We start from the raw sequence: 12552 nt of genomic DNA, 5'->3' as shown, positions 1-12552 counted from the left end.
AAAAAAACATGTGGTACTTGTCTTTCTATATCTGGCTTATTTTACTTGATCTTCTCCAGTTGAAATACTTTGTCTTCATTGTCTGATGTTCTATCTTCTAAGTGTTCTACTCTGCTGGTAGTATTCTCAATTGAGTTTTTAAGTTGGTTTATTGTTTCCTGCATTTCCAGGATTTCTGTTTGTTTGTTTTTTATAACCTCTATCTCCCTGTATAATTGATCTTTTGCTTCTTGGATTTGTTTGTGTAATTTATTGTCGAAGTGGTCGAAGTGGTCTTTCATTGTCTGATTTTGCTGTCTAATGTCTTCCTTGAGACTCCAGATCATCTGAAGCATGTATATCCTGAATTCTTTATCTGACATTCCATCTGCTGCAGATATTACCTCTTCTAAAGTTGAGTTGACCTGCATTGCTTGTGGTCCTTTCTTTCCTTGTCTTTTCATACTGATCGCGTTTCGTTCTTCTGGTAGCCACGCCCCCGTATCTGGTGCAAGAGACCTCAGTTGTCAGCACTGGTGGGGGCTGTAGCTGGGAGACCCGCGCCGCGCGGCTCCCGCCGGCTCCTGCGTCAGCGCCGCCTCAGCTCCCGCCGGTTCCCGTGCCGCTGCCGCGGTTCCCGCCAGCTCCGTCCGGCTCCCTCGCCACTCCTGCTAATTTAGAGTCCGCTGGGAAGGAATCTCTTTGGCCGATCTTTGGTGACTTCCCCTCTCTGCTATGGCGGGCCCCTGGCTCCTTGCAGGAGTGACCGAAGGGAGAGGTGGAACTGGCTTGTCTCTGGTCTGATATAATCTCTGGTTTTAGATCCCAGTTCGCTAATTCATAGAGGCTTGGTTAGATTTCCTTCCCATCCTCTCAAGGTGGGGAGCCCTTTCCTGGGTGGGCAGGGCCGTTAGCAGAGCCGGAAGGGCACGTGCCTTCTGTCGGGCCAGGCGGGGACCCTTCTGGCTGCGCTGGGCCGCCGGGGGCTCCCTCAGCGCCAGGCAGATGGCGCCCGCGTGGCTAAGAGCCGGGTGGGGTAACCCTTCGCAGAGCGGGCGGGCCGCCAGGAGTGCCGGGATGGTGGGAGCTGTCTGCCGGCCGGGCAGGGACCCTTCTCGACGAGCAGGGCCGCTGGGGGCGCTTGTAAAGCCGGGCGGCTGCCGCCGCGTGTCTAAGACCCAGGCGGGCGGGGTGGCTGTTTGCAGGGCAAGAGCGGGACCGGCAGGGTAGCCGGGATGGCGGAAACTGTCTGTTGGCCGGGCAGGGACCCTTCTCGCCGAGCAGGGTCGCCGGGGGCGCTTGTAAAGCCGGGCGGCTGCAGCCTCGTGGCTAAGAACCAAGCGGGCGGGGTGGCTGTTTGCAGAACAAGAGCGGAATGGCGGGAGCTGTCTGCCAGCAGGGCGGGGACCCTTCTCGCCGAGCAGGGTCGCCGAGGGCGCTTGTAAAGCCGGGCGGCTGCAGCCTCGTGGCTAAGAACCAAGCGGGCGGGGTGGCTGCTTGCAGAACAAGAGCGGAATGGCGGGAGCTGTCTGCCGGCAGGGCGGGGACCCTTCTCGCCGAGCAGGGTCGCCGGGGGCGCTTGTAAAGCCGGGCGGCTGCAGCCTCGTGGCTAAGAACCAAGCGGGCGGGGTGGCTGCTTGCAGAACAAGAGCGGAATGGCGGGAGCTGTCTGCCGGCAGGGCGGGGACCCTTCTCGCCGAGCAGGGCCGCCGGGGGTGCTTGTAAAGCCGGGTGTCTGCAGCGGCGTGGCTAAGAACCAGCCGGGTGGGGTGGCTGTTCGCCGGGCGAAAGCAGGGCCGCCAGGGTAGCCGGGATGGCGGGCGCTGTCTGCTGGCTGGGCGGGGACCCTTCTGCCGCGCTGCTCTGGGCCGCCTGCCGCTTGCAGAAGCGGCGGGTGGCCGCGGGATTGGACTCTGAGCCCGCGCTGCCAGTCAAGTTTCACTTGTTTGGGGCAAACTGTCACGTCTAATAAACTTACTAATTCTCGGCAGGTCTCCTTTCAACGGAATTTTGCTAGAAGATCCTCAGTAGGTAGAATGTAGCTGTTTTAATTGGTGTTTCTGATCCCGTTAATGTGGAGATATTGAAAGTGCAGCTTCCTCGCCGGCCGCCATGTTGGATCCTGGCTTATTTTACTTGAGATAAATTCTTCCAATTCCATTTATTTTGCTGTACATGACAGGATTATATTCTTTACAGCTGAGTAATATTCCATTGCATATATGAAACACATTTTTAATCCATTCACCCATCAATGGAGATTGAGATTGATTTCATATCTTAGTTATTGTGAATAGTCCAGCAATAAACATGAACATGTGGATTTCACTTCAATGGACTGATTTCATTTCCTTTGGATACATACCCCATAATGGAATTGCTGCATAATATGGAAGTTATGTTTTTAACTTTTTGAGGATCCTTATACTGTTTTCTGTAATGGCTGTACAAAGTTACCTCCCATCAGTGGTGTTCAGGAGTTCCCTTTTCTCCGTGTCCTCTCCAACGCTTGTTGTCTTTTTGTCTTCTTGATCTTCGGCATTCTAAAAGGTGCGAGGTCCTAACTGTTGGTAACTTGCATTTCCCTGATGACTCTTTGTATTGTTTTTGTCTCATCCCAGCATCCGGGTAATGCTGACCTCATAGAATGATTCAGAACATGTTTCTTAAGTGCCTTCTATTCTTTTGGGGGGAAGAATTTAAGAAAAATTGGTATTAATTCTCATTTAAATGTTTTTAGAATTTACCCGTTGAGCCTTCTTATCCTGTGCTTTCGCTTATTGAGAGATTATTTATTAATGATTCAATTTCTTCTCTTATTAAATGACCATTCAGACTTAGTACTGTTCTTGATTTATTATTTGTAGTTTTTGTATTTCTAAGAATTTCTGTTTTTAAATCTGGGTTTACCCAATTTGCTGTTATATAGTTAGTTTATATTTTATTAAAATCTTTTAAAATTTTTCTATAAGGTTGGTAGTGATATCCTCACTTTTATTTCTTATTATTTTTTTTTGACTTTGTGTATTCTCTTTTTTCTACCATGATTGATCTGTGGAATCATTTTTGTTGATCTTTTCAAAGAATCAGCTTTTGGTTACTGATTTCTTTAATTTTTTTTTAGCTGTTATTGGACTTTTAATTAATCAATTATTTTTTTTTTGTTGTATGCAGTGCTGAGTATCAAACCCAGTGCCTCACACATGCTGGGCAAGCTCTCTACCACTGAGCAACAGCCCCAGCCCCTGATTTCTTTATTGTTAGTCTATTGTCCATTTCACTTACCTTCACTCTAAACTTTTATGATTTCCTTTCTTTTAGCTGTGGATTTACTTTGCATTTCTTTTTTTTCTAGTTTCTTAAGTGTAAAGTTATTTTATTGATTTCTTTATTCATTTTTATATAAAAAAATTATAGCCCCAAATTTTCCTATGAACACTGCTTTTGCTGACTGCCATAGATTTTGGTATGTTATGTTTGCATTTCCTTTGTCTTGGATTATTTTCTATTTCATTAAAAATAATTCTTCTTGGGCTGGGGATGTGGCTCAAGCAGTAGCGCGCTCGCCTGGCATGCGCCACATACAAACAAAGATGTTGTGTCTGCTGATAACTAAAAAACAAATAAATACTAAAAAATTCTCTCTCTCTCTCTGTCTCTCTCTCTTTAAAAAATAATTCTTCTTTAAACTATTGATTGTGTAGGAGTTGTTTTTTAATTTCCTTATATATATATAAATTTTCAAAAATGGGAAAGATTTGGCTCCATTTCTTAAAATATTCTTTTTCTTTCTTCTCTCGTGTTGAAACTCCCATTGTGCATGTGTTAGTATGCTTACAGGTATTTAACAACATCTGTATTTCAAGACAGGGTAAAAAAGAAATAACTTAGGTTAATGAGGGCATAATAGGGCCTAATCCAGTGGTGTTGGTGTCTTACAAGAAGAGGACCAGACACCAGAGATCCACCATGGGAGGGCACAAGAAAGTGTCATCAACAGGCCAGGAAGAAACTTCATCAGGAACAGATTTGGCTTGTTCCTTGATCTCAGACTTACAAATCTTCAGAACTACGCAAAAAAAGTTTCTGTTGTTTAAGTTACCTGGTGTGTTCTATTTTAATTCACATGTATGAATCTACGTCTATCACACAGATTGTCTTGGGAAGGGGAGGACTATTTACTCATGGTCTCTGAAAGATGATAGCAAATAAAATCTTCACCATATGCCCATCAGCATCTGCTGGAATATTGTGCCTATGCTTCAACCCTCCCAGAAATGGCACATGCCAGTTCTTCCACAATCCATTGCCTATAACTAGAACATGTCTCTTTTCAGCTGTAGTGGAATAGGTGCACAAAGAGAAGCAAATGGGATGTTTGAGCAATATTTTGTGACTCATACTATGGTAACTTTATATAACTAAGTAATAAAACAATAATACTTAATGAAATACTTTCTATGTGTCAAAAACTGCTCTATTTTGTATATATATCGTCTTATAGTCTCCTTGATTGTGTGAAGGTTACATTATATTATTATCTTCTTTTTGCAAATGAGAATATTATGTTTGAAGGGGTTAGGTCATTTAGCTGAATATCAGGACAAGCCATCTGTGTGCATAAAACCAAATTTGCAACCAATAAACTTGCCCAACTGAGCAAGGTGTGATAGGTCTCTTTGTAAGTATAATTTAGAGGTGATTATATGGAGAACAGAAAGGATCTATTCCTGGTATTGGAAAAAGAAAATCTTAGGCCCCAAATCTAGTAATAAGACAAATAAGGATTCTGAAAATAATTTTTGCTGAGAATATTTCTTGATACATTTCTGCAAAAGAAGAAGTAAAAATAAAAACTAAATTGAATTAAAAATAATCTTAAAATACCAAATTCTGATGAAGATGTGAAGGAATTGGCAATGCTCTGCAAGTGAAAACAAAATGATACAGCATCTTTAGAAAATGATTTGGCAGTTTCTTTTCAATTAAATTTGCATTTGCTCTACAACTAAATGCAATTGTTCTCACATTAATTTACTCCAGTGAAATAAAACCTATGCTCATTGGAAGGGAAGCTCTAAGGCTCCCAACACAGAGAAATGAAAAGTATTTTTTTAAAAAATGGAAATGCTAACTACCTTGATTTGCTTATTACATATTGTATACATTTATCAAATTATCACATTGAACCCACACATATATGCAACTATGCGTCAATTTAAAAACTTTAGACATGCATAAAGCTGCAAAAGCCTTATTTATAATCTCCAAACAGTGGAACTGACATAATGTACCTCAAATGAAGAATGGATAAACAATCTGTAACGTCTTTAAAATGAAATGCTATCCTGCAGTAAAAGATTCCACTATTGACAAAGGTAATAATATCGATGGATCTTAAATGCATTCTAAGTTAAAAAAGCAAGAATATGTAGGCTAGGTTTCTTCCAAAAGTCATATTATATGGCCAAAAAAAAAAAAAAAAAAAGAGTTGAGAGGTTTCCAAGAGAAGAATGTGGAAGAAGAGGTTCATTAAAAAGACTCTTGGGGTTTTGCTTAGGTAAGGGAAGTGTCCTATAATATCTTGGTTGTGGTATTGGTGACCTCACTATACACATTTGATCAAACTCTCAGAATTTTTATTCTAATTATTATTTCTAATATCATATTAACATATAATCACACATTTATGATATTCTAATAGCTAATTATTATTACACTGGGGGTCTTATTATTTGTAAACTATGCATTAATCATAAAATATAAAAGTAACAACAAGCAATACAAAAACATGTGTGCGCACTTGACCTACCCAGCTTCGTCTAATTGCTTCTTTCATGGGAAAATGGGGTGAGGGGCAGTAGGTGCCTTCCTGTAAGGTGTCTCCTGAGAGCTTCATGTTTCTATAATTCCCTCCTGACTCCCTTGCATCAACCTGTGAGATCCCAACAGGACCCCATATGACATCATGTGAAGGGAGAAGAGTTATTTATCTGAATGCTCAGAGTTCTCAGAACCTGTAGGCCTTCTCTAGCCTAAGGATTTGCTGGGTCTGCAAGCATGGCTTCAAGATAAAAATTATATTGAATTAATTTAAAATGATAACGCCTTAGCAAGTTGTTTTACAAACCTTCCCCCATTTTCTTTCTCTAGACTTTATTCTATGTACGAGTGGTAATCTTATTATGTTTATTTTCCAAAGAAGGAGCAATACACCTCTCTGAGCACAGTGAGAATGAATGATAGATCAAGACTTGAATGCAGGGACCTGGACCTATGTTGGTGTTTCCCCCTGCATCTTTCTTTGTCTTAAAGACCTCCATCTGTGGGAGAAACTTCTCTAACAATATGTGTGCATTATTCCATGGAGGAACTTCTACTTAGGATTGACTATTTTTTTTTTTCTTAAAGAGAGAGTGAGAGAGGAGAGAGAGAGAGTGAGAGAGGAGAGAGAGAGAGAGAGAGAATTTTTTGATATTTTTTATTTTTTAGTTATCGGCGGACACAACATCTTTATTTGTACGTGGTGCTGAGAATCGAACCCGGGCCGCACGCATGCCAGGCGAGCGCACTACCGCTTGAGCCACATCCCCAGCCCCAATTGACTATTCTTTATTTTCCAGCAGTGAGGTAAGCTTCTATATTCCATATACATGTTGGTGAAAAGTTTTAAAAAACCACTTCATTGAGGTATAATTGGCACATAAATGGCTGAGTCGGTATTTTTAGTGGAAAGCTTAATTCATACAAAAGCAGAGGGACAGCTATACATGTCCAAATCTCCATTAGTAGAGAGGGGAGTGATATTTATCACACTGCTTTCCTCAAGAAGTTGAACCAAAACATAGATAAATGATGCTCTGATTAAGTTTAGTTTTATTTTATTTGGTACCCATTAGCCTTCCATCAAAGATGAATGGACAAAAATAACAAGTATACACTGACTGTTCTTTAAGCCTCAGAGGGAAGTAATTGGATTAGCACTATCTGAACTGTAATTTAACCCCCCCCCCCATAATTCATCCTTTTTATTACTAGCACATCTAAACATGCTGATATTGCAGTGGCTAGGAGCCTAGATTTTGATCAAGTTGAAACTGTCTCTCAGTCTTCAGTCTGGAACATTTTTCATACTAGCTTTGTAATTGTGTACCATAACACTGACCTTTTAAATCTTTAATTCCAATAGTTAATAATAATACCTATCACATACATTCACACATGTGAAAAGCTCGTAACATTAGTTCTAGAACACAGTGGTTATGTGTGTTAAGATTGGAAAATAATGCTTTCAGGGACGAAGATTATAAACTGTGGTGTGGAAAGACACTCAGGAATAGTAGTCAGCAGAGGATAGATACCTTTTCTAACTTGACACACTGTTCCCACACAAGAACTTAATCAAATAATTTTACAAATGGTGCTTTCCAGAAAATCAGATCTGTAAGCTAAGGGTGAACCACAAACTATGCTTTTTAAATCGTAAGTACATGTATTCAACTAATGGATGGTAATTGTAAGAGGAAAATAGTTTAACAAGACTATTTCAAACTAAGCATAAATATGGATTTCTGGGAAAAAAATTAGACATGTGGACTCAACAGAACATCGAATCACATGTGTGGAGAAATGGCAGAATAAGAATTGTAATAGCAAATTGAAGTGGCCCTGCTGAGGGGGAAGAGGCCAATTGAAGGGGAGGCTACAAGATTTCCAAGTTACCTGCATGCTGCTGTCCACGCCTATCAAACCAATATACAGACCCTGATTCTACCCTAATAACATAGTTAGCTCTCATCAGGTTGTACCAAACATACAGAATTTTATTCATAGTTTTAAAAAGGACTATTTTGGCTGGCACCGTGGTTCATGCCTGTACCATTCCAGTGGCTCACGAGTTCAAAGCCAGACTCGGCAATGACCAGGGGCTAAGCAACTCAGTGAGATCCTGTCTGTAAATAAAATACAAAATAGGGCTGGGGATATGGCTCAGTGGTTGAGTACCTCTGAGTTCAATCCCTGATACCATCCCCCAGAATTATTTAATCTCAAAACAATACCTTGAGGGTAGTTCTCATTGATATTTTCATTTTTCAGGTGGAACAAATGAGGTTCAGGGAAGTTGGGATCAGACCAGGGCTGGCTGTATAGTATGGGGGGTAGTCAGTAAACAGTTGCTGCCTCTTGCCTTCAGAACTGCCCCTGCCCATTGTGCATGCTCCCACTGCCCCAGTTATTCTGCGATGGCCGTATCTCAGTTACCACACTTGAAAACCATCACTGGGTTTGAGACTATGAAATTACGAGTAATAGCAAATTGCTTCAAATTCAATTTGATTTGGATTCAGTGAAGACCATCGAACTTAAGAACCACTCTCCTGGGCCCAAAGCTTAGTTTTCTTGTTAATACTATGTAAATATGAATGTGTTACTTAATTTTTGTCTCATAATTTAAATAAACATGATGACTAATCAATCTCAAATTATTGTTGAGAGGAATCAATAAATGCACAGGTAAATTATCTGCAGAACAGTATCCAGTACATGAGCAACAGAGAACATAAGCTTTTACTAGAGTACAGAAAAGTGAATTTGAAGATATATTCAATCCAATGATTCATCTTGGAGAATTTATTGAATATTCTACATATCAGTTGATAAAAGTAAAATTAAAAGTTGGGAGATGATTCATAAAGATCCTTTGGGTTTAATAGATGATATAGATAATTACTGCAGTAATGTTTAATCCTATGCTGTGAGATCTATGGAAATTTGAAGTGTAAATTTATGCTATCATTAAATAATGCACGTGGTATTTATACATCTCAATTTCCCTAAATCTCTTTTTCAGCTTTTTATTTATTTATTTTGATTCTTTTTTATTATTAGTTGTTAAAACATTACAAAGCTCCTGACATATCATATTTCATACATTTGATTCAAGTAGATTATGAACTCCCATTTTTACCCTGTATACATATTGCAGATTCACATTGGTTCCACATCCACTTTTTTACATACTGCCATACTAGTGTCTGTTATTTTTAAAATTCTAACTCTACTACATTACAAATGTGACCCATCTAGAGTAAACATTTGTTAAAATAATCACCCATTAAATATGCAACGCAGACTATAAAATTTTAAGTTACTTATTGAAGTTTAAGGTGGTCCATTTTTAATTTTAATTTTTTGATTAACATGTAGTAATTGTACATATTTGTGGGGAATAGTGTGATACTTCAACACATGTATAAAGCATATACTGATCAAATCAGGGTAAGAGTATTTCCATCTCTTTGGAATTTCTTTGTTTGAAGACTTCAAGATCCTTCCTTTCAGTTCTTCATAGTCATATAGCAGGTTATTATGAAATATAGTCCCTAGAGCTTATTACTTTCATTTGACTATGCTTTTTGAATTAAATATCCTCTGTGTCTCTGTCCCCTATTCCTCCTCTCTTCCCAGGCTGCAGTAATCATGGTTCTAGATTTTGATAGATGCTTTTAAGCTCCCACATATGAGTGGTCATGAAGTACCTGACTTTCTGTGTCTGGCTTGTTTCACTTAGCATAATGTCCTCCAGTTCTACCCATTTTGTTGCAGATAACATGAATTTATTTTTTATATATATATATATGTATATATATACATATATATATATATATATACACACACACACATATGTAGCTTTCTATATATAACTTTTTATGCTGTTTATCTGCTGGTGGTCACATAGGTTGATTTCATATCTGAATGTGTGAATAGTGATGTAGTATACGTGGCAGTTCAGGTGTTTCTTTGATAGGCTGATCCCTTTTGGATATATGCTCAGAAGTGAGATTGCTGGATCACATGAAGATCTATTTTTAACTTTTTGAGGAACCTCCATACGGTACTCCATAATGGCTATATGAATTGACATTCTTACCAACAGAGTTCTCTTTGCTCCGCACCCTTGCCAGCATGTGTTAATTTTTTTGATAACAGCCATTCTGATTGGGGTGACATGATATCTCATTGTTGTTTTAATTGGCAATTTGTCTCTTTTTGTGTATTCCTCTATTCCTTTATTTCTCAGGATTCCCAAATATTTGATGGACAACTGTACAGAAGTGACCCAGTTCATCCTCTTAGGACTAACCGATGCCCCAGAACTGCAGGTTCCCCTCTTTATCATGTTCACTCTCATTTACCTCATCAATGTCATCGGGAACCTGGGGATGATCACGTTGATCCTGCTGGACTCTCGTCTCCACATTCCCATGTATTTTTTCCTCAGTCACCTGTCTCTGGTGGACTTTGGCTATTCCTCAGCTGTCATTCCCACAGTCATGGCCGAGTTCCTTACAGAATACAAGACTGTCTCCTACAATGCGTGTGCAACTCAGATGTTCTTTTTTATAGCTTTTGCCACTGTGGAAAATTATCTCTTGGCCTCCATGGCCTATGACCGCTATGTAGCCGTGTGTAAGCCCTTACATTACACCACGACCTTGACACCAAGTGTATGTGCTGGTCTGGCCATCGGATCCTATGTCTGTGGCTTCTTGAATGCCATACTTCACATTTGGGACATATTCAGTCTCTCTTTTGGTAAATCCAATGTGGTCCATCACTTTTTCTGCGATGTTCCAGCAGTCATGGCTCTGTCTTGCTCTGCTGCACACCTTAGTGAAGTTCTTCTGGTTTTTATGTCCAGCTTTAATGTCTTTTTTGCTCTTCTGATTATCTTGATCTCCTATGTATTCATATTTATCACGATCTTGAAGATGCACTCAGCTCAGGGTCACCAAAAGGCTTTGTCCACCTGTGCCTCCCACTTCACTGCAGTCACCATATTTTACGGGACAGTCATCTTCATGTACTTACAACCCAGCTCCAGTCACTCCATGGACACAGACAAAATGGCGTCTGTGTTTTATACTATGGTCATCCCCATGCTGAACCCTGTGGTGTACAGTCTGAGGAACAAGGAGGTCAAGAGCGCATTCAGAAAGGTGGTTGAGAAGGTGAAAACTTCTATGCAAGATTGAGATTTTAACATCGTGTGTGCTCAGTAATTTCATTTCTTTGCTCTCAGACCTTCCTCTTTCAATGAGTCACATTTAAACTCCATAATGTGTAGAAGTTCCTGTGGTAATATGCTTGCCTCTTCAGAAGTCAGTTGTCCAGTAAAAAAAAGAAAACATTGTAAAGTATGAATGGGGAAGGCCAAGGGGAGCGGTCAAACCTTAGTAATGATATTGGAACTTGCTTATCAAACCTTAGTAATGACATTTGATTTATTGACTTGTTCCATTTATATTTTTTCCTACCACATTTCTGTACAAGTATACATGTTGAACAGGGAAACTAACGTATGTATGTATATTTTTTTGTGGGCATCTACATATTGGAGTGAAAAATTTGTCAGAGGTAAGTGGAGTAGGGCTAGTTTTTAATAAAAATTAATAATTGATTGGATGTTACAGTATAAATTTATTTTTTTCTGAATAAATTTTATTATTAGAAGAATTTTAGATTCCACATCAAAGAGAGGGGAAGGTACAGATATTTCCCATGTAGCCTCCTCTGTTATTACTCTTCCCCACCAAAGTTGTATACACCTTTGTTACAAGTGATGAGGCACATTGTCACCTCAAGTTCATAGCTGACATTGGGATTCCATGTTGGTATTGATATTCTGTGGGTTTGAACAAATGTATAATGACATGTCCATTATTGTGATATCATTCAGAAGTATTTTCACTGCCCAAAATATCTTCTGTGCTCTGCCTATTTATTTCATCCTCTCCCCTACCCTCTGGCAACAATGGATGTTTTGGGGTCTAGTTTTGCCTTTTCCCCAAATGTCATATAGTTGGACACAGACATAGCTTCCCCTCTCCTCCTTTTTTTTTTCTTTTAATGAGAGTAGAAACACCCTTTACAGCTTACAACAGTAAATGGAATAGAGAAAACCAGAGCTCTTGTGTTTGGGGTGGCATTCACAGATTTGTGAGGAGTAGCCTTTCACATTGACTTCTTTTACTTAGTAATAATATACATTTGTTTCCTCCATATCTTTTCATGGCTTAATAGATCTTTTAATAATAGTATTGTATAATATTGTATCATCTGGATGGACCAAACGTTACATATTCACTTACTGAAAGATATTTTGGTTGCTTCCAAATTTTGACAATTCTGAATAGAGCTTCTATAAACACCTACTGCTTCACTGCATGTTCTTCAACCTCATTGGAAGTTCTATTGATTTTTGTGGTCAACTCATCCTATACTTATAGAGTGTAGATCCTCTTTAGTGCTCCACCCTGGGATGCTTTTATGTTTTTATTGAACTTTTAGTTGACATCTTAAAAGTAATGCGTGAAAATCTAAACTCTTGGTTTCATTCTCCTAATCCAGATTCTGTCTGCACTGAGAATGAATCTACTGATAGAGCCTTTGAGAGGTGTATAAACTCTGCTGCCACCACTCATAATTTCCTACCAAACATATATTTTTTTTCATACTGGGGATTGAGCAGAGGAGTGCTTGGCCTCTAAGCCACATCCCCAGCCTTTTAAA

At 39.6% G+C, this 12552-nt stretch overlaps 1 protein-coding gene across 1 annotated transcript; it reads left to right on the top strand.

Annotated features, from left to right (window-relative positions):
- Positions 1-10076: 10076 nt before the first annotated feature.
- On the top strand, positions 10077-11015 carry LOC143390535 (olfactory receptor 5B2-like). Its single transcript, XM_076842908.1, has one exon. It carries the CDS (start codon positions 10077-10079, stop codon positions 11013-11015), a length of 939 nt encoding a protein of 312 aa, XP_076699023.1.
- The last annotated feature ends 1537 nt before the right edge of the window (positions 11016-12552 follow it).

This window comes from Callospermophilus lateralis, chromosome 2 (assembly GCF_048772815.1).
Source record: "Callospermophilus lateralis isolate mCalLat2 chromosome 2, mCalLat2.hap1, whole genome shotgun sequence".
In the NCBI taxonomy this organism is placed as follows: Eukaryota; Metazoa; Chordata; class Mammalia; order Rodentia; family Sciuridae; genus Callospermophilus; species Callospermophilus lateralis.
The sequence above is the reverse complement of the archived record's forward strand: the minus strand, read 5'-3'. Positions and strand labels throughout refer to the sequence as shown.

Bases quoted from the DNA above. Each gene is read 5' to 3' on its own strand.
- LOC143390535 (XM_076842908.1), top strand. From the start codon at position 10,077: ATGGACAACTGTACAGAAGTGACCCAGTTCATCCTCTTAGGACTAACC.